Source organism: Corvus cornix, chromosome 15 (genome assembly GCF_000738735.6).
Source record: "Corvus cornix cornix isolate S_Up_H32 chromosome 15, ASM73873v5, whole genome shotgun sequence".
Taxonomy (NCBI): Eukaryota; Metazoa; Chordata; class Aves; order Passeriformes; family Corvidae; genus Corvus; species Corvus cornix.
Genome location: NC_046345.1, coordinates 11,455,411 through 11,482,052, shown reverse-complemented (window position 1 = coordinate 11,482,052; position 26,642 = coordinate 11,455,411). Strand labels below are relative to the sequence as shown.

Here is a 26,642-nt window from a genome sequence, read left to right as displayed (position 1 = left end):
CAAACCAGTCCATGATTTTATGATTTTACAAGCAGATGGAATCCCAGGCCAGATTCCATCCTGTGCAGTGCTCCTACGGACACAATGCCTATGGAAAAGGGCAGGACTAACGCAGGGCTGGGGGTGTGCAGGCCGCCCCATGGCTGGCAGGGGCTGAACCACAACAACCCCTTCCAGGGCAGCTGCTGCAGCTCGGCGACAACAGGGTGAGGCTGCCCCAGCTGTCACAGGCTCAGGAGAAACAAGGCCTGTGGTTTGGGAATGAACAGGAGCTGTAATTCCTGTCTATTTTACCCCTGAAAGCTCTCAGGGTTACAGCCCTGGCTTCAGCCCTTCCCTCTGCTGGAACAAAGCCTGCAGAGAGCCCAGGACTGGCTGCAGGTGTGCACAGAACCACTCCAGGGACTGCCTCAGCACCCCCAGGGGAATCCCAGGGCTCTGGGGGAAAGCTGGGGATGGTCTTGGGATTTGTAAAGGGAAAAAATCTCCCAGATAACTTTGTGACCCAAAAGCTGCAAACCCACAAATCCACGGGGTACCCACCTGCCAGCCATGGAGCCTGCTGGGCCTTCAGCAGCCGTGGAATTCCTACGGTTGGGACACTTGGAATGTTTCACCCCGGCAATTTGTAACTCAGGCAGGAAAGGGCCCCCATGGAGGTGAGACAGGCACAGACACTGCTGCCACACCACGGGGGGCAGAAAACAAACCATCATGGAATCAGAAAGGCTGGAAAAGCCCTCGGAGATCCCCAATTCCAACTCCTCAGGCCATCATTACCCCATGTTCCCAAGTGTCACATCCACAGGGATGGGGACCCCACCCTGCCCTGGGCAGCTGTGCCAGGGCTTGATTTCCTCTTCCTCAGGTGTTCCCCTGGATCCTCCCCAAACTCAGGGCCCAGATCCCACTGGATGCATCTCAGAGCTCAAATAATCAGGAATAAGCAGCAGTTCTGGTTGCTGACATTCCTGGATCCCAGCACAGGCATGGAGCATCCTCCCTCTCCAGCGGGATCCCGCTGCTGCCCACCTGACCCTGAAAGCAGCTTAGGGGTGAGCATGGAGCTGAGTGGTGGGGCAGGGCCGGCACTCCCGTATTAGCTGCCCAAAGGAGGGGGATTACACACTGCAGCCTGTCCTGGGAGTGCGCAGCACTCGGGGCTGGCTCGGAGGAGCTGCCAGGGAATGGGAAGAAGGGAAAAGTCAGGGCTGGGCTGGCTGGGAATGGGGACAGTGACATGAGGCTGCAGGCCCTCTCCCCAGGAAGGGCTGTCCCTGCTGATGGTGCTCCCATCCCCAAGCACTGTCCCAGCCCTGCTCCATTCTCCTCACAACACCAGGATGCTGAGCACGGGATGTGAGGAGGTAAAGGTGCTCATGCCATGGCCCCAGGAGCAGAACAGGAGATCCAGGTGAACATGGAAGAGCTGCATTTCCCAGCAATATCCCAACTCTAGAGCAGTGTGAAGAGAATGAAATAAAGGCCTTAAATATGACAGATTAATGGGCTAGAGCTGAAATATGAGATTAGAAATTTCAGAATATGCCTGCATATTCCAGGTGCTCTTTAAATTTGTACAATCCAGTTACTCTATTATGTGCAATTTAATTGCCTAAGAAATCCATATCACTCCATGCTCTCAGCCGCCAGAGCAGGGGCTCCTTACTTCTGCAATCTTTATTCAGGTTGGTTTTAAAGATTGAAATGTGAGCTCTCCTGGGTGCAGGGAGTTTACTAAATCAAGTGCCAGCCTTAGGCTGGAGCACAAAAGGACGTGTCCAACAGCACAGGGAAGCAGGGTCTGCATGGCCAGGCTGCCCAACAGCTCCTGGGGTTAACGAAATCCATGGAATCACAGAATCATGGGATGGTTTGAGCTGGAAGGGACCTTGCAGCTCATCCAGTGCCACCCCTGCCATGGGCAGGGACACCTCCCACTGTCCCAGGCTGCTCCAAGCCCCAATGTCCAGCCTGGCCTTGGACACTGCCAGGGATCCAGGGGCAGCCACAGCTGCTCTGGGCACCCTGTGCCAGGGCCTGCCCACCCTCCCAGGGAACAATTCCTTCCCAATATCCCATTCAGCCCTGCCCTCTGGCAGTGGAAATCCATTCCCCCTTGTCCTGTCTGTATATTCCCTTGTAAATTGTCCCTCTCCAGCTCTCCTGGAGCCCCTTTAGGCCCTGCAAGGGGCTCTGAGCTCTTTCCAGAGCCTTCTCCTCTCCAGGCTCTCCCAGCCTGGCTCCAGCCCTTGGAGCATCCCGTGGCCTACCCTGGTCCCAAAATGAGAGGGTTTGGCACAGCCCGGGCAGCAGAGCGGGGCTGGCACAGCAGCAGGACCCTGGACACAGGAGGGTTTAAAGGATGCTGAGCAGACACTGGGGGGGCACAGGTCAGGGCCAGCACCCCCCTGCTCCCGCCTGAGCTCTGCCCCATGAGCAGAGGGATGGAGAGAGGGCTCAGAGCCACTGCGATCATGGGATGCCCTGACACAGGCTCTGAGCTCTGGCAGCCCTTTCTGAGAAAATCCCAGCTCCTGTGCCTGAGGATGCACGAGGACAGGAGGATCAGGGCTGATCCCAGCCTGGGCAAGGAGCCCACGTGGAAGGGAAGGAGCCTCTCAGCAGGGGCTGAATGCATCAGGCTGTGAGCCATGTCCAAGGACAGCAATCATCCTGGAATCTCACCCACAGCCTCCCTTCTCCGGGACTCATCCTGTCTGGCTGGGCTTGGGACAAGGCATGGAGGGACAGGACACAGGGAATGGCTTCTCAGTGCCAGAGGGCAGGGCTGGATGGGATATTGGGAAGGAATTGCTCCCTGGGAGGGTGGGCAGGCCCTGGCACAGGGTGCCCAGAGCAGCTGTGGCTGCCCCTGGATCCCTGGCAGTGCCCAAGGCCAGGCTGGACAGGGTTGAACACTCTCCCTTCTTGTCCCTGCGAGTATCCCGTGGTTCTGGGGGATATCAGGCACTGAACAGCAATCCCTGAGCTAAAAATCACACCTGCAAATCCACTCAGGCCCCTCTCAGAGCCGCTGGGCAGAGCCAGGCCCTGTGCAGAGAGCTCTCTGTGAATAATCCACCCCGCAGACACTCAGCCTTGCAGAAGCAGAGCAACCAGCGGAGGGATATTTAAGGTTGCTCCTGAGCACTTAATATAGTTTATATTTACAGCTTAATGGCTTTTCAGCATCACTAACTTCCACTCCAGCAAAAAGACCTCTACTGTATTGCCTCGGCTTAAGTGCTAACGACATCTTCACATTAATAAATATTTTAAAACAGTGGAACTCTAAACTCCTCTGACACCGAGCCGGCATCCGCTCAGCTGGAGCCGGCATCTGCACATGAGGGAGAACAGACGGAAAACCCCTTACAGACCCTCGGGACACGGCAGCCAGGGGCCTCTCCAGCTGCAGCACAGCACCCCTGCCTGGGGGAGCTGCCTTCTTCCCTCTCCACATCACAGGGCGCGGCCACACGGATCCCCAGCTCCTGCAGGCCCTGCTCCTGATGCCAGACTGCCATGGGTGCTCCCAGGCTCTGCCGACACATCCGTTCCCAGGGATTTCCCGGGGTTCCTTCCTGGATGATGGGGCCAAGCCCTCAGCTCAGCCCCCCACTGCTCCTCAAAATTCCCCTTCCCCTTCCCTGCACCCACTCATCCCTTTCGTGTCTGAGCTCTGGGGCTGGGAATGGTACGAGGGGCCTTCTGTGTGTGCTCCCACACCTCAGACACCCCAAAACCTCCACACACACCCCAAACCTTCACATACACCCCCAAACCCTCACATACCCCCTAAACCTCCACACAGACCCCAAAGCCTCCGTGTATACCCCAAACCTTGACATAAACCCCAAATCTTGACATACACACCAAAGCTTCCACGTACACCTCAAACCTCCACATACACCCCAAAGCCCCCATATACACCCCAAATGTCCACATACACCCCAATTGCCCCCCAAGGCCCCAGAAGGCAGAGCCACAGAGCCTTCTCCTGGCAGCCCCAGCAGGCGCTGCTGCCTCCAGTGCCAGGGCCTGTGGTGTCCTCAGACTGTCCCCAAGGTCTGAGATATCCCCAAGATGCAAACAGAGCCATGGAGAAGGGCAAATGTCCAGGCTGGCTGAGCTGAGCTGAGCCAGGAGCTCAGCAGTTCCCAGGAGATCCCTTGATCTGTGGTTCTCCCACAGGGATGGAGCTGCCATGGAGTGGGACAAGGACTAGGAGGGCTCCTGGCACACCGAGGGCTCTGCTGCTCCACAGAATCCTCGCTCCCCCTGCAGAAATCCAGATGCTGTGCTCCTCCAGAGCTCCTGGATCATCCACTCTCTCCCAGACCCGGGTCCTGAGGCCCACGGAGCTGGGCAGTGCTGGGGAGTTGCCCCTCTCCTTGCTGGAAACCCCGGATTCCTGCCCAGCTCCTCAGCCTGGAGGAGACTGCCCCGTGCTAACCACACCAGCCTTTCCAAATCCAGAGGTCCTGCTGGAAACTCCCCCTTGGGATCAGCCCTGGGGGATCCCTCTGGCAAGGGAAGGGCTCAGGAAGCAATGGGATGGGGCTCTGCCACTGAGAGCGGTGAACACATCAAGGACATGCTGGGGAAGCTCTGCTTTGAATTCTCGAGATGGTTTCCTCCAGGAGGGACAGAAAAACCCCACCCCACCTGGCTGTGGAGGATCCAGCTCTGTAGCAGTGTTCGGATTGCACAGGAAATTTTACAAAGCTCAGCTGAAGGAAAGCCTTGCCTTGTACAGGGAGAGATAAAAATCCTCCGCGCTCACAAATGAACGTTCACATCTGCTGTGCACAGCATTATCTCGCTCAAAGAGGGCAGAAAAGAAAGAAAGGGAAAGGCATAAAAGAAGAAAGTGAATGGAATGTTGGATGCTTTTCATTTCCCAACAATGTGCAGCAAACTGTGATTCCTATTCATTAAGAGGGAAGATTGACATTCATTAGAGGGAGCATTAAATTCCTCATTCTTCTTCTCCCCTCAAAATTAATCCGCAGAGGGTCGTACGCAGTCATTTTGATATTGAATTTCTAGGAACTACAGTGGGTTTTTTCCAACTAAGCCGGGCAATTACACCAGGACACGCTTCTCCCTGGAATGGGAATACAGGCAGTGCCATCTGAACCTTCTGCTGTTCCCTTTCCAGCTGCAGCTCCAATGTGCACCAGCAGCTCATGTTTGCTCCTGAAGGAATTTGGGAAGCAACAGCTCTGCCCCAGAGCTCAGGAGCTCAAAATCCCAGAATCCCAGACTGGCTTGAGTTGGGAAGGACCTCAAAGCCCATCCAGTGCCACCCTGCCATGGGCAGGGACACCTCCCACTGTCCCAGGCTGCTCCAAGCCCCAATGTCCAGCCTGGCCTTGGACACTGCCAGGGATCCAGGGGCAGCCACAGCTGCTCTGGGCACCCTGTGCCAGGGCCTGCCCACCCTCAGAGGGGGAACAATTCCTTCCCAATATCCCATCCAGCCCTGCCCTCTGGCAGTGGGAAGCCATTCCCTGTGTTGTGTCTGTACATTCCCTTGTAAATTGTCCCTCTCCAATGTCTGCCAGGTTTGGATTTGTGTAATCACAACATGTGATCAGATATGGGAACCCCACCATCCTCCATGCACATGTGGCTGGCTGGGAATCAGATATTCCCATTCCTGCACCACGGGATGCTGCACAGGGAGATCTGATCCCTGTGGAGGTGCCTCTGCATGGACAAGCCAGGAATTGGCTCCCCCATCATTTGTCCTTCCTCAGCTGAATGCCAGAGAATTGGTCCATCCATTATGGAATCTCAGGGTGCCCAGAGAAGCTGGGGCTGCCCCTGGATCCCTGGCAGTGTCCAAGGCCAGGCTGGACACTGGGGCTTGGAGCAGCCTGGGACAGTGGGAGGTGTCCCTGCCCATGGCAGGGGTGACACTGGATGGGCTTCAAGGTCCCTTCCCACCCAACCCATTCCATGGCTCTGTGACAGTGGTGGCTGGAAAGCTTTAGCACAGGTGCCCACAGAGGTGGGCTGGGGTGACCCCCTGGGACCCCCTTGCTGGGACAGGGACATGGCACTTGGTGTGTCACACAGCTGTGGGGAGCAGCTGGGGACAGCCAGGGCAGCACAGCTGGAGAGGAACCTGTGAGTGCCTTCAGCACTCAGCCCCTGCTCCTTCAGACACCCCTGGAGACAGGGAAGCCTCACAGCAGACACAGCCTTTTTACAAAAGCACAGCAATTTGGGTATTTCGCTATTTCCGGGCCACGTTCCAAGGTCCAAGCTCTGTCCTTAAGGAACAAACTCACAGCCACTGAACGTCCTTGCACGGGACCTGGAAGCACCACGAGCTCCCCCAGGACAGGCTCAGGAGAGGGTGCAAGGACAGGAATGGGCATTGATGGACACGGGGGTTCCTGAGGGGCACAGGCAGCAGGGGACAGAGCAGTTTCCTGCCCCAGGACAGGTGAAGAGGAGAGTCTGTTCTAGAAACTGCCGGTCTGGAGCTGCCAGGGCCCTCAGATGTTACCTGGGGATTGCTTAGATTTTGTCTCTGTGCCTGGCAAGGTCTCCTTTAGCCCTGCTGGTCCCTGAGCTCAGCACCAGACCCTTGTCACACAGCAGGGACACAGCCTGGGGGCACACAGGGAGCCTGGACAGGAGCTCTGCACAAGGAGCTCCAAAATCACCTTGTCAGGGTCAGCCACAGCGTCAGGGACATCCAGGCCTCTGAGCCCACCGAGCAAGGGAACAACTCCCTTCTTGCTCTGAAGGAGCTGCACCACCAGTGCCGACACGGGAATTGGGAGAGCTTGAGTAAAATCAGGATACTCCCCTGGCACAGCATTCCAGGGACATGATCCCACCACAGCTGGGGACCTGAGTGTCCCACCCAGGCACCCACCTCCTTCTGGCAGCTGTGGATTGACCACACCTGCAGCTCAAACCCCTTGAGGGTCCTCTCTTTTTAAGGAATGAGGAGTACCTTTCACAGAGGGGAGCTTTAATCAGGAGATGTGGATATGGTGGCAACTCTGTGTGCCACTGCTGGTTTCAGGAAAACTTGACCAGGAAGGGGTGTCCCACACCAGGGAGACACTTCTGGTCAAGGCCCATACAAAGTCCAAAGCTGCTCCAGGGGTCAAGGAACTGATCCAGTGCTTGGGCCAGTTCAGATCCCAGTTAGCCAGTGAGGAGAGAAACATGGAATCACAGAAAGGTTTGGTGGGAAGGGACCTTAAAGCCCATCCAGACCCACCCCTGCCCTGGGCAGGGACACCTTCCACTATCCCAGGCTGCTCCAGGCCCCACCCAACCTGGCCTTGGGCACTGCCAGGGATCCAGGGGCAGCCCCAGCTGCTCTGGGCACCCTGTGCCAGGGCCTCCCCACCCTCTGAGTAAAGAATAAATCAGGCCTTGGCCATCCCCAGCCATAATCACAGCTTAAAGGTGCTCCTTAAAATGGTTTGCATGAAGAGAGGGATGAACTTTGCTCACATCTTTGGGATGAGGTTCTTCTCTCAGGCATTAAAAAGCTGACCTGGTTCTCACGGTTTCCTATGGATAGGCCCAGGATAATCCTATGGATGTCGCAGGCCATGCTCCCAGCTGGGTAGGGAATGTTCCACACCAGCCGCTGCTGTGAGCAGCAAATGCTCCAATCCCCAGCTGCATTTGGGGCCATTCCCCTTTGTGTAAAAAATCCAACACCTTGCAGAGCCTGCCTGGCCTGGGCCGGGCTGTCCCTGCTCTGGTGCAGGGCCCCTTGTCCCCAGGCACCACCACTGGCCAGGCGCTCTCAGGTTGCACAGGAAGGGAAACCCATCCCTGCCCTGTTCCCATCTTCCCCTCCCCACTGCCGGGACAAAGCCTGGGATGTTTTCCCGGCCCCAGGGTGGGCTCAGCTGGTGCTGATAACACCAAGGTTCGATGCCAGCATGGGCCCTTCACTTCAGAGCTGGACTCGATGATCCTTGTGGATCCCTTCCAGCTCAGAATATTCCATGATCTGGCAGATCCAAGGGCTCTGGAAATCGCTGATGAACCGTGAGAGCAGCAGCTCTGCCATGTGGATCCTGCCCTACTCCCTTTGTTTCACTGCCTTGATTACACCTTGTGATGGATTTGTGATTGCTCTTATCTGACCGTACAGAACTGCAGCACACATAGCACAGCTCCGACCTTCTCCTAATTAGCAGCCAAAGACCAGGAGCACAGCAGATCCAGGGATCCACAGGGCCCCACGCTCCTCCCAGAGCCTCTGGAGGTGTGAGTGCAATCCCAAACAGCTCAGGCTGCTCGGAAGGGCACCTCCAAGGCATCTGTCATTGCTTCCAATCCCTTATTTACTCTCTACTGCTTCCCAAATCCCCTCTGGGAGCTGGGAAATGAATCTGTTCTCCTGTTGGAACCCACCACGTGGACCTCCTGCCTTGCTCATTTTGGCACCTGCTCTGGTTTTTCAGGATCCTGCTCTGCTTTTCCAGGGTGCTGTTGGCCCAGAGCTGCCCATGCTGCTCCTAGGGGAGAGTCTTGGCCTGTCCTTGGAGAGCTCCGGCCCTGCTGACCCCAAGCATTTGTCCCACACAGAGACAGACCCGAAGTGGCAGCTGAAGTCGCTCTGCAGAGGACACGGCACCAGGGCCACCCACCCTGAGCTCTCCAGGTGTGCTCTGCCTGCCCAAAGCCACGGCTGGAGCTGGCACAGCCCACTGGGAATCACAGAATTGTCTGGGTTGGAAAAAACCTCTGAGATTGTTGAGTCCAACCCCTAACCCAGCAGCACCACACTCACCACTAACCCATGTCCCCAGGTGCCACATTCACACAGCTTTCTGAGCTTTTCCAGGGATGGGGACTCCAGCACTGCCCTGGGCAGCTGTGCCAGGGCCTGAGCACCCTTTCCATAAAGAAATGTTCCCACTATCCACCCTGCCCCTCCCCAGCCCAGCCTGAGGCCGTTCCCTCTCCTCCTGTCCCTGTTCCCTGCGAGCAGAGCCCGACCCCCCCGGCTGCCCCCTCCTGTCAGGGACTTGTGCAGAGCCACAAGGTCCCCCCTGAGCCTCCTTTGCTCCAGCCTGAGCCCCTTTCCCAGCTCCCTCAGCTGCTCCTCAGTGGAATCATGGAATTATTCCATGAGAATGGTGGGAATGCTGTGGACATCAGCACATCCACCCTGGTGGGAGCTGCCAGGAGCCACAGAGCTGATGTGGCAGGAGAGGCTTTGCCCTGGGATGGTCCTGCAGCCAGAGCAAAGCCCTCCAGGGGTGTTGATAAAGGCTTTGGTTATACCGGTGCTGAAATTCCTCTCTTTCCCACAGTCACTCCTGCCCCCACCTCAATCACGCCTTTGTTTGTCCCACAGGTGCCTCCCAGGAAACTCAACCCTTCATCTCAGTCTGGGCTGGGCTGGGATGGTCCCATCAGCCACTGCCAGCTCTGCCAGCTGCGATTCCCCTCCTCTCTCCACACAGACAGGGAGCTCCCTCTGCCGCAGCAGCACCCTCTGGATCCATCCATGGAGCACAGGAGCCTCCCCAGCATGGCACTGGCTTCCAAGCCTCTCCCAGCAGCAGCAGATGTGTCACTGCCCCCAGCCATGGGGACACGAGGACACAACCCTCCCTCTGCCACTCAGGAGCTGGCTCCGGTCACCAGAGTGTTCATCCCATCCCATCCTCATCCCATCCCATCCCATCCCATCCCATCCCATCCCATCCCATCCCATCCCATCCCATCCCATCCCATCCCATCCCATCCCATCCCTGCTGACAGCAGGGCAGGGCAGGGCAGGGCAGCTCCCACTGCTCCCAGAACACTGAAGGCTCCCTGGAGGAGCCAGCTCCATGCCGGATCATCCCCAGGAACCAGGCACACGCCACTGATGCTCATTCCCCCAGTCCCAGGAGCAGGCGATCCCAGCTTGGTGCCCCCAGTGACATTTCCCAGGAAAAGAACAGCGCAGTAAATTCAAAGGTTAAATTTGCATATTCCCTGTGCTGCTCCAAAGAGCCAGGCAGACATCCAGGAGGAACTGCTGCCAGCCTGGGGCACGGGGGCACCAACAGCCTGTGCCAGCAGGGCTCAGGGACCTGTTCAGGTGGCACCAGGCACCTTCCTGGGCAAGAGGGAAAGGGGAAACGGCCTCAAGCTGCACCAAGGGAGGTTCAGGTTGGAAATCAGGGAAAATTTCTCCATTGAAAGAGGGGTCAGGCCCTGGAACAGGCTGCAGTCACCATCCCTGGAGGTGTTCAAGAAAAGAGCAGACGTGGCACTTCACAATATGATTTGGTGGCCATGGGGGTGTTGGTCACAGGCTGGGTTTGATGGTCCTGGGGAACTTTCCCAGCCCTAAGGATTCCATGATTCCGTGGCTCTCCACAGCGGCCTTTGGCTCTGGGAGGGAGCAAAGCAAAGGAGGGGACACAGCTGTGACCCTGCCTCTGTAGAGCAGCCCAGGGCAGGGAGGGGGAAGCCACCATCACCTCCTTGTCCCCCTGTGAGGGACAGTGTGGCTGCACCCTGGGAAGGGCCATGGAGCCACCTCTGCATTTGCTAACACAGCATCTGCTTCCAGCTGTGTCCCTGGGACTGCAGCACCGCAGGGTGCCCAGGGAGGCCACAGAAACCTCCCCAGCAGAGCTCCAAGGGCCCCAGGCTCAGCACGAGGCTCCCATTCAACACCTCCCGGAGTGGTTACAAATCCAGGTGAACGATCCACGAGTGAATCACCCAGCAGGGAAGGAAGGGTGGGAAGGGCTGGCTCTGGCTAAGCAAGGAGGGCTCTCCAGGACAGGACTCAGGCTCAGCGAGAGCCCCTTGGGGGAGGTGCAGAGGGTCCCCAGCTCAGCACCAGTCACAGAACCACGGGGTCACTGAGGTTGGACAAGACCTCCAGGTTCACGGAGCCCATCCTTCAATCCTTTGGCACCACCAAACTGTTAAAAGAGCATTCCAGATCCATCATTTCCTATCACCACTGCTTCCCAAGCCTTGGCTGCTCCTCCAGGCGTTTGCGTTATGCCCTGAGGGATCCCCCTTCCCAGTCTCAGCTCCTTGGAAGCTCCTCTGGAACACAAACTGAGGTGGCAGTGCTTGAGAGGGAGCAGGTTTGGGGATACCCCTGAGCCCAGAACTGTCACCTGAGGAGAAAACAGGGTCCCCAGAGGGGCAGAGGGCACCAGCTGCTGGTTTTGCAGGAGGAGCTGCTCTGGTGGGCACTGGTGATGACCCTTGCTTGCATTCCCACAGGGAGCAGGACTCTCTCCAAGCCCGGCCAGAGGTGGGAGAGCTGCAGGCTGGATGCTGGATGGTCTCCTGAAAATAGAAACATGTGGCCCTTGCTGCACCTGCCGTGGACTTGGAGCTCAGGAGGCCTCTCCTGCTCACGGAACGCCCTCCTGTGCCATTTGTCACCAGCCTGCCTCCTGTACACTGTCCCCTTGTTCTGTCTCCCTTTGCAGCCCCTGTGAGCCCTGCCCATGCCAAACTCCCCGTGTGACCTCAGCATTTTGGGTCTGTTGGGAGAGAAGGGGATGGAAGGAACCATAATTCTCCAAGGGAGAGGCACCACTTTACATCTACACCTTCCATTTCCTCCTCACACACATCAGAGAGGAGGAGAAGGAGAAGGAGAAGGAGAAGGAGAAGGAGAAGGAGAAGGAGAAGGAGAAGGAGAAGGAGAAGGAGAAGGAGAAGGAGAAGGAGAAGGAGAAGGAGAAGGAGAAGGAGGGAGGACAAGGAGAGGCCTTTCACCAGCTCCAAACCCTTGAGTTCACACGCTGCCCATGCAGTGCTGACCACAGCCCAGGTGCCTGGCAGAGCCTGTCCTTGCCCTGTGTTCAGCATTTGTTTCATTGTTTCAGAGCCATGTCCCTGATTTTCCTGTCCCTCCTGGGTGACAGACAAGCCGTGGCCCATTCCCCTTCACGAGCTGTGTGCCCATCCCATGCTGATTTTCACCCCTGTCACACGCAGGGGAGGTGGTGGGGGGGCTGCTGGCCCGTGGCCCCTGTGTGCCCCTCACTAAAGCATTGTCCGGACAGCAGGGCTGGATCTCCTGCCCCTCCCAGTGACCCCACCGCCGGCACAGCCACGCTGCACACATCCCCCACCAGCATGGGGGGAACACTCCCAGGCTCATCCCGCAGAGCTTTTAGGAGCTTTCACATTGCTGTTCCCACACAGAGCCTTCAGGGTGGCTTCAGCAGCAGGGAAGGGCAAGGGAGTCGTGCTCAGATGGGCCACAGTGAAGGTTTAATTTTAGGAGGAGAGGAGCAAGTCAGAAACACTCAGAAACCCAGGTGAGACCAACAGAGCCCCAACAGTGCCAGAGGGTCCATCCCAGCTGCAGCAAGAGGAGGGATCAGAGGGCACAGCACCCAGGAGCTGCCTCGGCCAGCACCCTGTGCACGTTTGCCAATGGAACAAGCTCAAAAGGCAGGCAGGGAATGTGTCAGAGGGCACATCCAGCGCCAAAGCAGAGCCTACGCAGGGCAGGGAGTCCCAGGGATGCCAGCACAGCTCCTGCCAGTCCTGCAGCTGATCCATCAGGGCTCCCTCCCAAAGCATGTCCCCTGAAGCCGTGCAGGGAGCAGCGCTGGAGCAGGCACAGGCTGAGCTGGGGGGGGTCTCATGACAATAAAAACAGGATCACAGAACCATGGAATGGTTTGGGCTGGCAGGGACCTTGCAGCCCATCCAGTGCCACCCCTGCCATGGCAGGGACACCTTCCAGTGTCCCAGGCTGCTCCAAGCCCCAATGTCCAGCCTGGCCTTGGGCACTGCCAGGGATCCAGGGGCAGCCACAGCTGCTCTGGGCACCCTGTGCCAGGGCCTGCCCACCCTCTGCACAAAGAACTTTGTACCATCCAATCTAAACCACTCTCTTCGTTTAAAACCATCCCCCTTGTCCTGTCACCATCCACTGGTGCAGGAACCTGCCAGGTGTCCCTGGCAAGGGGCAGGCCCAGCTCTGACACATGCACACCTCCCTACCAAGGTGCCACCAGCCCGGGCACCCAGTGACTCACATTTGGGTCCCTTCTCTCCCAGCAGCAATGGCCCAGCCGCTGCCTCTCCCAGGGCAGAGCACATTCCCTGTCCAGCTGATGGGGGAGAGCCAAGGGGCTTCTCCACTGCCTTCCCTGTGCAGGCTGCAGCCACAGGGACCTCTTCTCATGGAATCACAGAGCCCCAGAATCATGGAATCATAGAACCACAGAGTCATGGAATCACAGAGTCACTGAATGGTTTAGGTTGGAAGGTACCCAAAGACCTGCCCATTCCAACCGTCCTGCCATGGGCAGGGACACCTTCCCCTGTCCCAGCTGTCTCTCCATCCAAAGCACTCTGCACATGCCCCAGGTGTCCCCAGGTTAAGCTATTCCAAGCTCCCAGTAAATCTGAGGTCCCCAGGAAATGACCAAACCCGGTGTTCTGAGGCTGACTTTGTCCCCACAGCCCAGCTGGCCACCCCAAAGCTCAGGATTAATTGTAAGCCTTGAGAAACTCCAGGAAAGCCAAAAATAAACACAACGAAAGCAAAGCATTTCCCACTGAAAGCCATGGCCAAGGAAAGGCTCTCCTGGGCTCCTCCCCGGAGGCAGCTCGGGCTCATTTATTGTGCCACTGGTACAAATGTCTCTCCTTGGCCGTGCTGCTGCCTTGGAGCTCCTTTCCAGCCTGGGAGAGAAGGGGACAGGGACTGGACACGATCCCGGGCCAGCAGCACCCCCAGCCCCTCACAGAGCCCCTTCCCAGGGCTTGGGGCACCCAGCAGAGGGTGCAGCCTCAGGAAAACAGGAATAGTGCTGGAATAGTGGGGATGATGTTTAAACAAGCACTGTCTGATGTCCAGACCCCACACTGCCCTCAGAGCCTCAGCAGCAAAATGTGTGTTGTGGTAGAAACTGGGTCTTGGTAAAAGCCGGGGAGAAATGGCTCGTGGGCTTGTGGGTGACATGAAACCCAAGGATGTCACCTTGGATGTCACCTGAAGATGAAGCCACAGCCCCCAGCCAGGCTCTGCCTGCAAGCCCAGCTGAAGTCTCCTCTCACTTCACCCCCTGATGTTGGAACTTGAGGTTCAAACCTGACACATCAAGGCCTGCAGGAGCTGAGCCTGCGGCCCCAGGGAGGGCAGAATCCCTTTGCTTCCCACCCAGAAGGGCTAAAATCCATTTTGTGGCCTGAAATGGACCCAGCCAAGGGGGGATTCAGCAGCTCTGCACGGAGTTGTGTAAAGGCAGGGGAGCAGGGTGGGGTGAGTGATGCAGCCCATGAACCCAGCCCGGGCAGCTGCCCCAGCCCTGAAGTGTCCAAGGCCAGGCTGGAAGGGGCTTGGAGCAGCCTGGGATAGTGGAAGGTGTCCCTGTCCATGGCAGGGGTGGCACTGGCTTTAGGGTCCCTCCCAACCCAACCCATTCCATGTTTCTGTGATTCCTGAACTGCCCTGCCTGGCTGGCACATGGGCAGGGCACAGCAGCTCTGTGCCAGGAGGGTTCAGGTGGTGCCCTCCTGCCTGCCCAGAGCCAGCTATGCCCTGGGTGACAGGGACAGGGACAGCCAGGCGATGCTGCCTGCAGCAGTGACCCCTGAGCAGCAGAGGGGCCCGTCTCGGACCCTCGGCCCAGGGACATCGCTGTCCTGAGCCCAGGTGACAGCAGGTCCCAGCTGCTCCCACTGCTGCTCCTGCTCCTGTCCCAGCCATGGGTGGGGTGGATGCAGAGCAGGTCCAACACTGGATCCCTCTCGCCATGGCCCAGCAGTGTCCCACCACCATCACTGGGGTCAGTGCCACCACTCAGTGCCACTGCCACCACCATCATTAACCCCTCTCCTTCAGGACACATTGGGGGTAAATTGAGGGAGGGAGAGAAGTGCCTGGAGTTCATAAATCGTGCCAAAGAACCGTCCTCTGCACTTCGGTGTGTGCTGGACACGGCCCCAGAGCGCTCCCAGTGCCACCAGTGCCTCCCCTCCACTTGCTCCTGGCCACCCCAGCTGGTTCCCCCACTCCTACCAGCCCTCCTCACTGGGGCAGACCCTTGGGCAGGGTTCAGGGACTTTGCTGCTCTCAATTATCGCCACTCCTGCCCAAACTGAGCCAAACCTTGACTGCTCAGGCATCCAGGAACAGGAAAAACCGTGTCACAAATGCAGTTGGCACGAGGCACATGGGAGTCACTGAGGGGTTGTGTTTGGGGCTGGAATTCTCCAGGCAGGCAGCCTGGTTTAATGACAGGCCTCAATTCAAACCAGGTCTGTCAGGCAAAGGCAACCTCAGCTGGTTCCATCTTTACCTGAGCTAAAAATGAGTGGGGATAGAATTAAACAAATCAATTAAATCAAACCAGCAGGAAGCTGGGCCAGGACAGGCTCAGGCTGGAGAGCAGGGAAAGGTTCTTCCCCCAGAGGCTGCTGGGCACTGCCCAGGCTCCCCAGGGAATGGGCACGGCCCCGAGGCTGCCAGAGCTCCAGGAGCGTTTGGACAGCGCTGCCAGGGATGCGCAGGGTGGGGTTGTTGGGGTGTCTGGGCAGGGCCAGGAGCTGAGCTGGATGATCCCTGTGGGTCCCTCCCAGCTCAGGATATTCTGTGATTCCTTGAAAGCTGTCGACCAAAGCAAGTGTCCTTCATGGTGGCAATGTCCCCACAGAGGTCCCAGTCCTGCAGGTGACAGGAGAGCCAGAGGAGCTGTCCCAGCTGAACTTTCAGGCAGTAGCTCCCAAATCTCTTTCAGCCCAGAGCATCCCTGTGCTAGCACTGACTGCTCTACTCCTGACAGCAAAAGGGGCCTGGAAAAACAGCAGGGGAAGGAAACCTGTTTGGAAACTGCTGCTTCCTGCTGAGCTGGCCAGGGGGACAGAGCCAGAGAGCCCCACTTCACCTGGGCAAACAGCTCCAAAGTGCCTCCAGCCCAGGGCAGGGATGTTCTGAGCAGCACAGAGAGCAGGGCTGAGCAGCAAACACCAGCCTGCAGCACATGCCCCAGGACAGGACGGGATGCTGTCAAACTGAGGGATCCTGTGGATAGGAACATTCCCAGCACACGGACTGCGATCCAAAGGGAAAGGGACAGACAGCCCTCTAGTGTAAAGCCAATGCTAACCGTGTTTGCACGGCCATGGAGAGCATTGATCAGGGCCAGGTCCATGAGGATGTGTGCCTGGGAAGGAACCTGGGCACAGGAAGAGGGATTTGCTCCCTCCACAGCTCCCACTGCTCCTGAAAACATGCCAGTGCCACAGGGATGTGCAATCCCAGAATCCCTGAACGGTTTGGGTGGGAAGGAACCTCAAAGCCCATCCAGTGCCACCCCTGCCATGGGCAGGGACACCTCCCACTGTCCCAGGCTGCTCCAAGCCCCAATGTCCAGCCTGGCCTTGGACACTGCCAGGGATCCAGGGGCAGCCCCAGCTGCTCTGGGCACCCTGTGCCAGGGCCTGCCCACCCTCCCAGGGAGCAATTCCTTCCCAATATCCCATCCAGCCCTGCCCTGGGGCAGTGGGGAGCCATTCCCTGGGTCCTGTCCCTCCAGATCCTTGTAGTGCAAGTCCTACAGGTCCCGGTGGTTTCCAGGTGACCATTTCTCTCTGCAGAGACAAATCCCACGTTCCCAAAGTCCGGATTTGCTCTTAGGCTTTCCAAAGACCCCTCTGGTCCAGGGGAGGGTGTGGAGCCCTCCCAGCCTTATCCCAGCACCCCCAAAAGGCTTCTGAGAGCCCAACCTGCCCAGCAGCTCATGGCACATCCCTGACAGCCCCCACAGGAGCAGGGAAAGCTGAATTGTGGCCTCCAAAGATATTTTCCTTTCCTCTCCCTCCCCTCTGCTGAAGAGCCAGGCTGAGTTCCCAGCTCCTGGTGCACGTGGCTGTGTTGTGCACAGGGCTTATTGTCCGTGGCTCCCACCATCACTCACAGCCTTAAGAAAGACGCACAATTAAAATCAATATTTAAAGTCATCAAACAAGCAGAGGCAAATTTGAACAGCCCCACAATTCACCATGACATAACAACCCAGGGTGCAGGGCTGAGCGCTGAGCTGCAGCGCCGAGAGCACAGTTCTGCCCACAGTCTTCAAAATTTAATGAAAACACACCAGTTTTAAACACTTCCCCAAATCCAGCTCACAAAATCTGTCACTTTGATGTGAATGGTCCCAGTCTCAGACTAATCAGTCACTTTTACTTCCTCTTTAGTAGCTGAAGACGCAAATGAACTCCCAGCAAACCGCACAGCTCCGGGAGGAGAATTTAGCAGCCAGATGGTTCTTGCAAAAGATTGGTTTTTAACAAAAAAATAAAAGTGAACCCGTTTCCCCCACGAGCAGCTCACGGGAGTTGAGGTGACACATCACAAGTCACTGCGGAGCGTGACATTAGAGCATCACTTCTGCCACAGAAATGCCCCTTCCTAAAGCACGGTGTAAATCAGAATTATCGCTAATAATGGATCAATTAGTGCAAGGCACTGTAATTATCCCGTGCACTCAGGGAAGAAAGGGAAGCGTCACACTGGAATGCAAACATCCCTTTGTTTCCAGAGGAAGGCACAGCACGGAGAGAAAAACAAAGCACAAAGTGCTGGAAAGGCACTAGGACTCCCAGAGCCATCGGAGGGAATGTGTCCAGCTCCCATGGGATGGAGAAAAGCTGGGATGGGCTGGAAACTCCCATCCAGGCAGTGAACCTCCCTCTCTACTGCTGTATCCATTTCTTTCTCCAGACTGTTCCCACCTCCGTGTGGAATTGCAGCTGGGGATGGGGATCAGAGCACAGCTGACAATGAGGACTCTCCAGACCTCCATGGATCAAGGACAGAAGTGCTGGACAAGGAAGTTTCTGTGAGTCAGCTCTAGGAGTGAACACCAAAACAAGCACCATGGGGCAAAAGGGTTTGGGTCTCCTCAGGATGCAGATCCTGGAAGGAAGAAGGAGTCCTTATCCAGTGCTTGTCCTTGGCTGTCTGGGCTGGAACTGGGGCAGCAGCACAGGGAACAAATCCCATCCCACAGGTGATTTGGAGATCTGCAGGGTGGGAACCCTACACTCCTTCAGATGTTTCTGACCCACTGCTAAATAACTCCTCAGCACCATGAAGAGAGAAATCATGTGCTGGGCACCCAAATGTCAGAGCTTTTTCAATGTCTGAGTGAAAGGGGACAAGATTAAGAAGCAATATCATCATTAATGGGACAAGAAGTGCAGGAAGTTCTGCTCCTCAGGCTCCAGCCCCTTCCCAGCTCCGTTCCCTTCCCTGGACACGCTCCAGCCCCTCCAGGTCTCTCTTGTCAGGAGGGTCCCAGAGCTGCCCCAGCACTGGAGGTGCCCCAGCAGTGCCAGCACAGGGGACGGGCCCTGCCCTGCTCCTGCTGCCACCCCAGGGCTGGCACAGCCCAGGATGACCAGAGATGACCAGAAGCCGATAGAATGTCATAGAACCAGAGAACCAGAGTCCCAGACTGGTTTGGGTGGAAAGGGACCTCAAAGCCCATCCAGTGCCACCCCTGCCATGGGCAGGGACACCTCCCACTGTCCCAGGCTGCTCCAAGCCCCAATGTCCAGCCTGGCCTTGGGCACTGCCAGGGATCCAGGGCCAGCCACAGCTGCTCTGGGCACCCTGTGCCAGGGCCTGCCCACCCTCCCAGGGAACAATTCCTTCCTAATATATATCCTAGTATGTCCTACAGGGTCAGGCAGAGGGAATTATGATAGCTGGGTCTGGCAAAGAGAAGGTGAAGGGAGATTTAACTCCAGCCTCCAGTTACTCCAAGGCAGTTGAAAGGATGGCAGAGCCAAGCACACCTGTGTGTGGCCAGGTGACACAGCAAGGAGCCACAGCCAAGAACTACCGCTTGGGAGGTTCAGTTCAGCCATCAGGAAAAGCTTTTTAATCAGCTCCAGAACTGGGAAAGGCCAGCAAGGCTCCAGCATTGGAGGTTTCCAAAGCTTGGATAGAGAAATCCATGGCAGACCTGAGCGGAGGTGCAATAGTCCTGTTCTGGACCCTCCCACCAGCACCTCCAGGGTTCTGGGATTTGGCCAGGTCTGTGTGCCCCCAGAGAGGTCCCTGCCCCTGCAGGGTGTCAGGAAAGGCTTCCAGCACAGGGTGCATCTGAGGACTCCAGAGCTCCAGGGAAGCTCTGCTTTAATTACCATCGATGTGGGACACCAGGCTGGGGCGGCTGGAACCAGTCCACACAAAACGTGCCCAGGGGCTTCGACCCCAGGAGCAGCCAGCAAAGCAAGCACAGGCACAGGACAACGTCTGCAAGGGTGCGCTGCCATCCTGAGTGTCCCTGCCACCATCCCTGGCTGTGACCCCAGCACCTGCTCTGAACTCACAGGGAGCCAGCACAATGCTCACCATCGCTCTGGCCCCAGCCCTGCCACGCCCAGGGACAGAGCCAGGTACCCCACCCCACCCATGGTGCTGATCCAGGCCAGGTGACAAAGGGCTTGGGCTGCCTCGGCCAGACAGGCCATGGAGCTGTGGAGGAGGACAGGGTATCTCCATCCTTGGGAAGACATCCATCCTTGGGAAAGACATCCATCCTTGGGAAGATCTTCATGCTGGACAGGACAAACCCCTGAGCAATCAGACCCAGCTTTGAAATCAGCTGTGCTTTGAGCAAGAGGTTCTTTAGATCCCTCCAGAGGTACTCCAGGGGTATCCAGGTGATTCCTCCAAAATATTCCATGATTTCTTGAAAGCAAATATTCTGAGCCATGCCTTGCCTGACCCATGCAGATAGGACCCAACACTGACCCACTTGAGAGTCATGAGGGTGATGTCTTGAACTACTGAGCCCTCCAGAAACTGAACTAAAAATCCCAGCACTGGAGTGTTTGTTTTTTCTTGTTTCCAGACTCCTTGATGCTTTGCACGTGCTTGTGGAGTGTTTCTGCTTTCCTTGACAACCAGGGAGGATTCCAAATAAAACTCAAGTGCTTTTCTAATCCCCTGGTTCCAGGAGAGGGACGATAAATGGTGTAAAATCTGCTGGTGCTGTTGATCAGCTCCAGTGTGAAGGCTGGGAGGAAGGTGGGCCAGCCCAGAGACACGAACCTGCTGTGAATGCAGCAACACCCCTCAGGAGATCATCAGTCTTGTCACCTGACACTGTGTCACTGCTAAAGAGGTGATCAGTGACTGCTCAGACCTCCACATTTCAGCTCTGGGCTGAATTTAAGCATATCCTGGGTCCCCTGGGAGATAACTCAGCACCACTCTCCGAGGGACAGAGCTGGAAAAGCTGAGACTACATCACAGAAAGGCTCATTGACCTGGTCAAGGATACACAGAAGGCAGACGCAGGACCAAGACCAGACTCCAGAGGCCTTCTAGGAGCACTCTGAAAGCAAAGCAAGCATGGTCAGAGTCTGTGCCACACCACGAGATGTGCTCTGCCCACACAGGCAGGGCCTGGCTGTGAGTTGCACACAGCCCAAGGGGAACACCCGTGTCACCTGGTGCCACTGCCCTGAGCCCACACCCCCACCCTGAACACCACCCAAAGGTAACCAGCCACTCCGAACTCCCACTCCGGTGTGTCCCAGCAGCCTCAGTCAGACCCAGCTCAGGCTGAGGTGAGTTTGCATATTTGAGCAAACTCTGCACGAATTCCTTCGGCATCTCTGCGCAAGCACGGCAGGATCCACCCTCGGCCTCTTTTAGCTGATTAAGACTTTTCAGTACAATTGTCCCCTTTTCCCTCAGCCTCTGGAAACCTCCAGGGGTTGCAACCACAGCAGGAAAGGGGAGGAGAAGCTGGGCTTTGTGTGTCACCAGCCTCACTCCTCCCTCCCACACCTCTGTGTGTCTGTGATGGAGGAGTCCTGACTACTCACAAATCCCAGACAGATCCTTCCGGCTCCGGGACACAGCACAGAGCTTTCCACACGGCCAGGAAGGACAAGCCCTCCCAGAAACTCCCAGCCCTCACAGGCCCCACACTGACATGCTGCCTCTGCCAGCCCCTCTGTGCAGCGGTGCAGGATACTCCTGTCCCACTGGGGCTGCGCCTCCTGCATAAAGAGAAAACCTCTTTAGGAACATCAAAAGAGGCGCCTGGCACTCGGAGATTCGTCTTAATGAAGGTGACAGCAGCAGAGAGCACTGCAAATCCAAGGGGAAGAGGACACACACCTAACCAGACCGGCTCCTTTCCTGTCCCCTGCACTCCAGCCCTTCCAGCAGGATGGGCTCCCAGCACGGCGGGGCTGAGCCGCCTGAGCTGCGGCACAGGGCCGGGGGCAGGCTCCGAGCAGAGATTAGTGCTCAGCTCTGTGCAATCTGTCTTGTCCTGCTTTGTGTGCAGGCTCAGGCGATTTTCCCTCTCCTTCCGCATGGCTCGGGAGGGTGGGAAGGGAAGGAGGCCCAGCCCTTCCCAGGGCAGGCCCCAGTGCCCTCAGCCAGCAGCGCTGTGCATGCAGGGGTGCAGCAGCCTCGGAGCATCCGTTCCTTTCCTGCCCCCAGCTCACAGCTGGATTTTGTGGATTTTGGTTATTCCTCTGGAAGGCTCAATGGCCAAAGTCGTCATTGGCGTCAGAAGAAGATTACACAGCACAGGGCCTATGTCAGCAGCCACAGACTGGCACAAGGAATGTGGGATCTCAGCCATGCACCCCAGGTCCCTTGCCAGCTTCCAGCTCCACAGGAAGAGTGGATGCAGCAACAACCATTCCCCCGCCCTCTCATTCCAGGCCCCTGGAGCAGGGCAGGGAGCAGGGGAGAGCAGAGGGAGACACGCTGTGTAACAAACTGTCCCCTTGCTGCTTCCCACCAGTGGCTCCCGCTCCTTCCCACTCCTTTATGGACACAACAGGCTCCCAGGAGGTTTTCCCAAGCCAGGCCCGGAGCTCCTGAGCTCGGGATGGAGGGATCTAATGAGGGGCCCGGCTGTTTCAGCTCCCTGTGCTGGTGGAGCTCAGCATGTGCTGCTCACAGCCCTCAGCACTTTCTCACTGCTTCTCATTAACTCATCCTCTGGCCCAGCTTTGTCTGGGAAAACATCCCAGATCCAGCAGGGAACAACGACGTCTGCACCAGTTCAATGCCCAGGCACCGAGTGGTGCAACAGCACCTCCACCTTTTTGCCCTAAAATTCCTCTTTAAGCACATTCCTCTTTAGAAAACCTCTCCAAACACAGCTTCTGGTGGGCCCATGGAATACAGGTCTGAGGGCTGGGCCACTTGCTGGGAAAGGGGGGAAAAAGCCCAGAAAATGCAGCGGCCCCTCGATAAAAAATTTACATTATAAAGACAGGAAATACAGAATAATGCAATGAATGGTGTTTTCTCTCAAGAGGAAAAAGAAGAGCTGCTCTCATATCAGTGATGTTGATGTAGGTTCTCATATTACAGGGATTTGTATTCAGGTTTAAAAAAAAATGAATAAGCATAGAAAGCCCTTTTTCAGTAAAAATGAATTGTGTTAATAAAGCAGCAAGTGCTGAGAACAGGGAAAGCTCTGCCTGTCCAACTGCCCCTGGTGGCTATTTCTGGCTTACAAGGCACTTGAAGCATCCTGGCAGCCCACAGTGGGAAATGTAGTCCAGATCCAGCAGGATGGACACTCAGCTAAACAGAATCTCCCAGGTTCATAAGGACTTTCCAGCCAGACCTGCCAGCAAGCCAGGCTCCCCAGCCTCTCACAGGAGCAATTCATAAACTGCAGCAAAAACCCAAATAATTCAACCCCAAACCCCTCCAAGCCTTGTTCTATAAATAAAGCTGTTGTAACACGGTTTTTATATTTCATTATCCTCTGTGTTGTTCCACACGATGCTGGCGGCAGCCGGGAATGTCACAGTGTGGGGAGAGCAGTGCTGCAGCATCGGGGATGGGAGCAGAGGGGATCGGGGTGGCCGTACCACACCCAGCACCTGGACGCTGCTCTGCCAGCACCGCCAGCCCCACGGGTGACAAAGAGCCCCCGGCACAGCCTGGCACCGGCGGGCTGAGCACGGGCACGGAGCCGCCGGGCTCAGATCGATGGTAACTCCTGCACCCGGCAAATGGAGGCTCGGATATCAGGACCCCCCCAGGGCCCGGGGAGAAGCTGGCACCAGAGCCTGGTGTTCCCAAGGTGTTCCCCAAACAGGAATAAATTGGCCATTTCACGTTTCAGATCGACACAAAGCCTCTCAAGGAGGCGGTGTGCGGTGTGGATCACAGCTTGGATGTGTCCTTTGATAGTCACAAATAAATCAGCCAGAGTGTCCTCCAAAATAGAAAGGAAAAGAGAATTATATCTGTGCCGCTGACGGGAACGGGAAGCCAGCTGGAGACGGCACAGCTGGGAACAGAGTCCTTGCAGCCAGAGGCTCCGCATGCCCAAATCTCCCCTGCCCAGCAGCCCGGCCAGCCCTGGAGCTCCCACGATGGGCTGATCCCTCCAGTTAAAAACTGCAATCCGTGGGCTGGGCTCCCAGGGAGCACACCTGGGTGGCACTCGCTTCTCCGAGCGGGCTGAGCCCGCAGCCTGGCGCCAGTGTCCCTTCCGAGCTGGGGCCGCATCCCGGTCCCCCCGCAGCCTCCGCAAGCGGCACGGCGGGACCGGGGGGTTCCGAGAGCCGCCGCAGCCCCCGGCCCCTGTGCCAGCCCTGCCCCAGCCCCAGCCCGCACACGGGGGCCAGGAAGCAAAGATTATCGCCGGAGTCCCTGGAAAAGGGCTGGTTCCACGGCTGTGCCAGGCTGAATGTTCCGTGCCTCTCCCGCGGCGCAGTGAGCGGAAAGGGGGTCCAGCCCCTGCACCCCCCGCCCTTCCCAGCCCCTGGCTCCCGGGCACGAAGCGGGGGCACCCTGAGGGGGGGCTCTGCGGGAAGCCCGCACCGCACCCCGGGACCCGCTGTCCCTGCGGGGAGCCCGGACCCTCCGCGAACTTCCCCGTCCGGAGGCACCGCGAGCGGGACGGGCTCGGGCAGCGGGGCCGGAGCTCCCCCGGCGGCCGGGCTGGGAGCGGGAGAAGCCGGGCTGCCCCATCCCCTCTGCCGCCCGTCCCGGCCCCCTCCGCCGCGGGATGCGGGCTGGGGATGCGCTTCCCCCGGAGGCACCAACTTCGCCCGGTCACCCCAAGGCCGAGCCGAGCCAAGCCGAGGATGGGCGGCGGCTGGAGGGGGCTCAGCCCGTTGCTCCCCTTCCGTCGCGCTGCTCCCCTTCTATCCCTCTGTCCTCCTTCCATCCTGCTGCTCCCCTTCCATCCCTCTGTCCTCCTTCCATCCCTCTGTCCTCCTTCCATCCTGCTGCTCCACTTCCATGCCGCTGCTCCCTTTCCACCCCGCTGTCCTCCTTCCATCCCGCTGCCGTGCTCCGCGGCTGGAGACGAGCCGTGCCCGGTGCTCGCTCCCCCTCCGGCCTCGCCTCGGCTCCGCTCCGCTCCCGCAGCCGCGGCGCTCCCGCTCCCCCCGCGCCCTCCTCGCCGCCTCTCCCGGCCCCAGCGCCCGCTCCCGGCCCGGCGCCCGGCCCCTCTTCCCCTCGTGGGACCTCGGCCGCTCCCGAAGACGCCACGGGGAAAAAAAGTTGCAGCGAGGGAAGTTCCCGGCGCAGGGCGAAGTTGGGGCCGCGGCCGCCGTGCCCAGCCCGGGTGAGCTGCGGCGGTGGAGGGGGCCGGGGCGCACCTACCTTCAGCTATCGCCCTCTTCATCTTAGGGGTCGGGGAAGGCACGTCTGGAGGCGCAAAGTGGAGCGGCAGCGGTACAATCCTTGGGAAAGCGGGACAGATCCCGGTGCCAAACTTCAGCCCGAGCGGGGAGCGGCGGCGCACGGGGAGGGGGGGCGCTCCCGGTGCCGGCGCCCTCGCTCATCGGGGGAATGAGCAGCCCCCGAGCTGGAGTCAGCATCCAGGCGAGGCTCCCCCTCCCTGCCTCGCCTCGCCTCGCCTCGCCTCGCCTCTCCTCGCCTCGCCTGCCTCCTCCTCCCTCCGCCCGCCCGCCCGCCGCACGCACGGGGTCGGGGCTGCGGCGGATCCCGCGCGGAGAGCGGAGCCGGCTGCGCTGTATCCCGGGAGCGAGCGGCGAGCGAGCGGGGATGGAGAGGCGATGAATGTTTTATGGGATCATGTGGTTTGACGTGAGAGGAATCAGCCTAGATCGGATTTACTGGCTGGAGGAGTGAGCGGGAGGACGGGGGAGCCGGGCACGGGCTGGCGGGGGGGAGGAGGGGCCGCTCCGACGGCGGCGGCTCCGCGGCGGAGCCCCCGCGGTGCGCGGCCGCGGCCCGGGCAGGGCTGCGCGGGGCGGGAGCCTCATTCCTGGAGGAGAGGTGCCACCTAAAGGAAGCGACGGAGAGGGACGCCCGGGCGGCGGCGGGCACCGGGCCCGCTCCCTCCTCCCCACCTCCCGCCGCAGCCGCGCCCGCACCGCCCCGGGGGCCGCGGGGACCACGGCTCGGAGCCCCTCGGGAGGCAGCCACCGGAGACCTCGGCGGGTGTTTTCCCCTGCTCTGGATCTGCGCACCGGGGAGGCGGCGAGAGACACCCGAACCCGCGGTGCCTCCTCTTCCTCACCAGATTCGGCTGCTGCAGGTGCGGAGCTGCTGCTTTCCCGAGGGAAGGATGTCTACGAGCCCCTTGGGTACAGCCCGAAGGAGAACTCTTCCCTGTTCTCTGTGGCTGAGCCCTCCCGCCATCCCTGCCCCTTGGGATCACTCTCCCGCCGGCAGGAGGAACAGCAGCTTGCCTCAGTTTACCCAAAGAGCACGAGTTACACTGTAGATGAAGCAGGGCTGGATTTCCACCCTGCTGAGCTCTCCGGCAGCCTTCCCTGTCCTGGAGGGACAAGGGCTCCCGCACGGGCAGATCCCACCTGCAGCTGTCCTGGGAAGCAGAAAGATGGATTTTTATTAAGTGAACTCCTTCGCTCAGTGGGGAAAGGAGGAGGGAAGGATGGTGCCAGGGAAAGCTGAACATCCGCAATACAGAGAGGCGGTGGCTCTGTCCCTGCTAGTCAGAGGTCCAGCTGCCACCAGATCCATGTACAGTGTGTGTGTACGTCTGTATCCATGTGAAACCCCACTTGGAATTCTGCATACAGTCCTGGTGCCCCCAACATACAGGACATGGAACTGTGGGAGCAAGTCCGGAGGATGCCATGAAGTGCTCAGGGGACTGGAGCCCCTCCCCTATGGAGACAGGGTGGGAGTTGGGATTGCGCAGCCTGGAGAAGAGAAGGTTGTGTGGGGACCTCACAGCACCTTCCAGGGTCTGAAGGGGCTACAAGGAAGCCAGGGAGGGACTTTTCATCAAGAACAGGAGTGCCAGGACAAGGGGAATGGCTTCCCACTGCCAGAGGGCAGGGATAGGTGGGATATTGGGAAGGAATTGTTCCCTGGGAGGGTGGGCAGGCCCTGGCACAGGGTGCCCAGAGCAGCTGTGGCTGCCCCTGGATCCCTGGCAGTGTCCAAGGCCAGGCTGGACATTGGGGCTTGGAGGAGCCTGGGACAGTGGGAGGTGTCCCTGCCATGGCAGGGGTGGCACTGGATGGGCTTTGAGGTCCCTTCCCACCCAAACCATCCTGGCATTCTACAGTGTGTGTATTTGTCTTTACCTACGTACCCCAGGTATAGAAATGCTGTTGAACCTTCATTCCTCACTTACACTTTGTCACCCCAGTATTGGCCACCTCTTCCAGCTTGCCCTCAGGGC

At 58.3% G+C, this 26,642-nt stretch overlaps 1 protein-coding gene across 1 annotated transcript in view; it reads right to left on the bottom strand.

Annotated features, from left to right (window-relative positions):
- The window catches only part of RTN4R (reticulon 4 receptor), an 81,429-nt gene extending 56,296 nt beyond the window's left edge, over positions 1-25,133 (bottom strand). The window contains exon 1 of the mRNA XM_039561088.1: positions 24,623-25,133. Within this exon, the coding sequence (XP_039417022.1) occupies positions 24,623-24,644 (22 nt within the window). The 5' untranslated portion in view covers positions 24,645-25,133. The remainder of the gene's footprint in view (positions 1-24,622) is intronic.
- Positions 25,134-26,642: the final 1,509 nt, after the last annotated feature.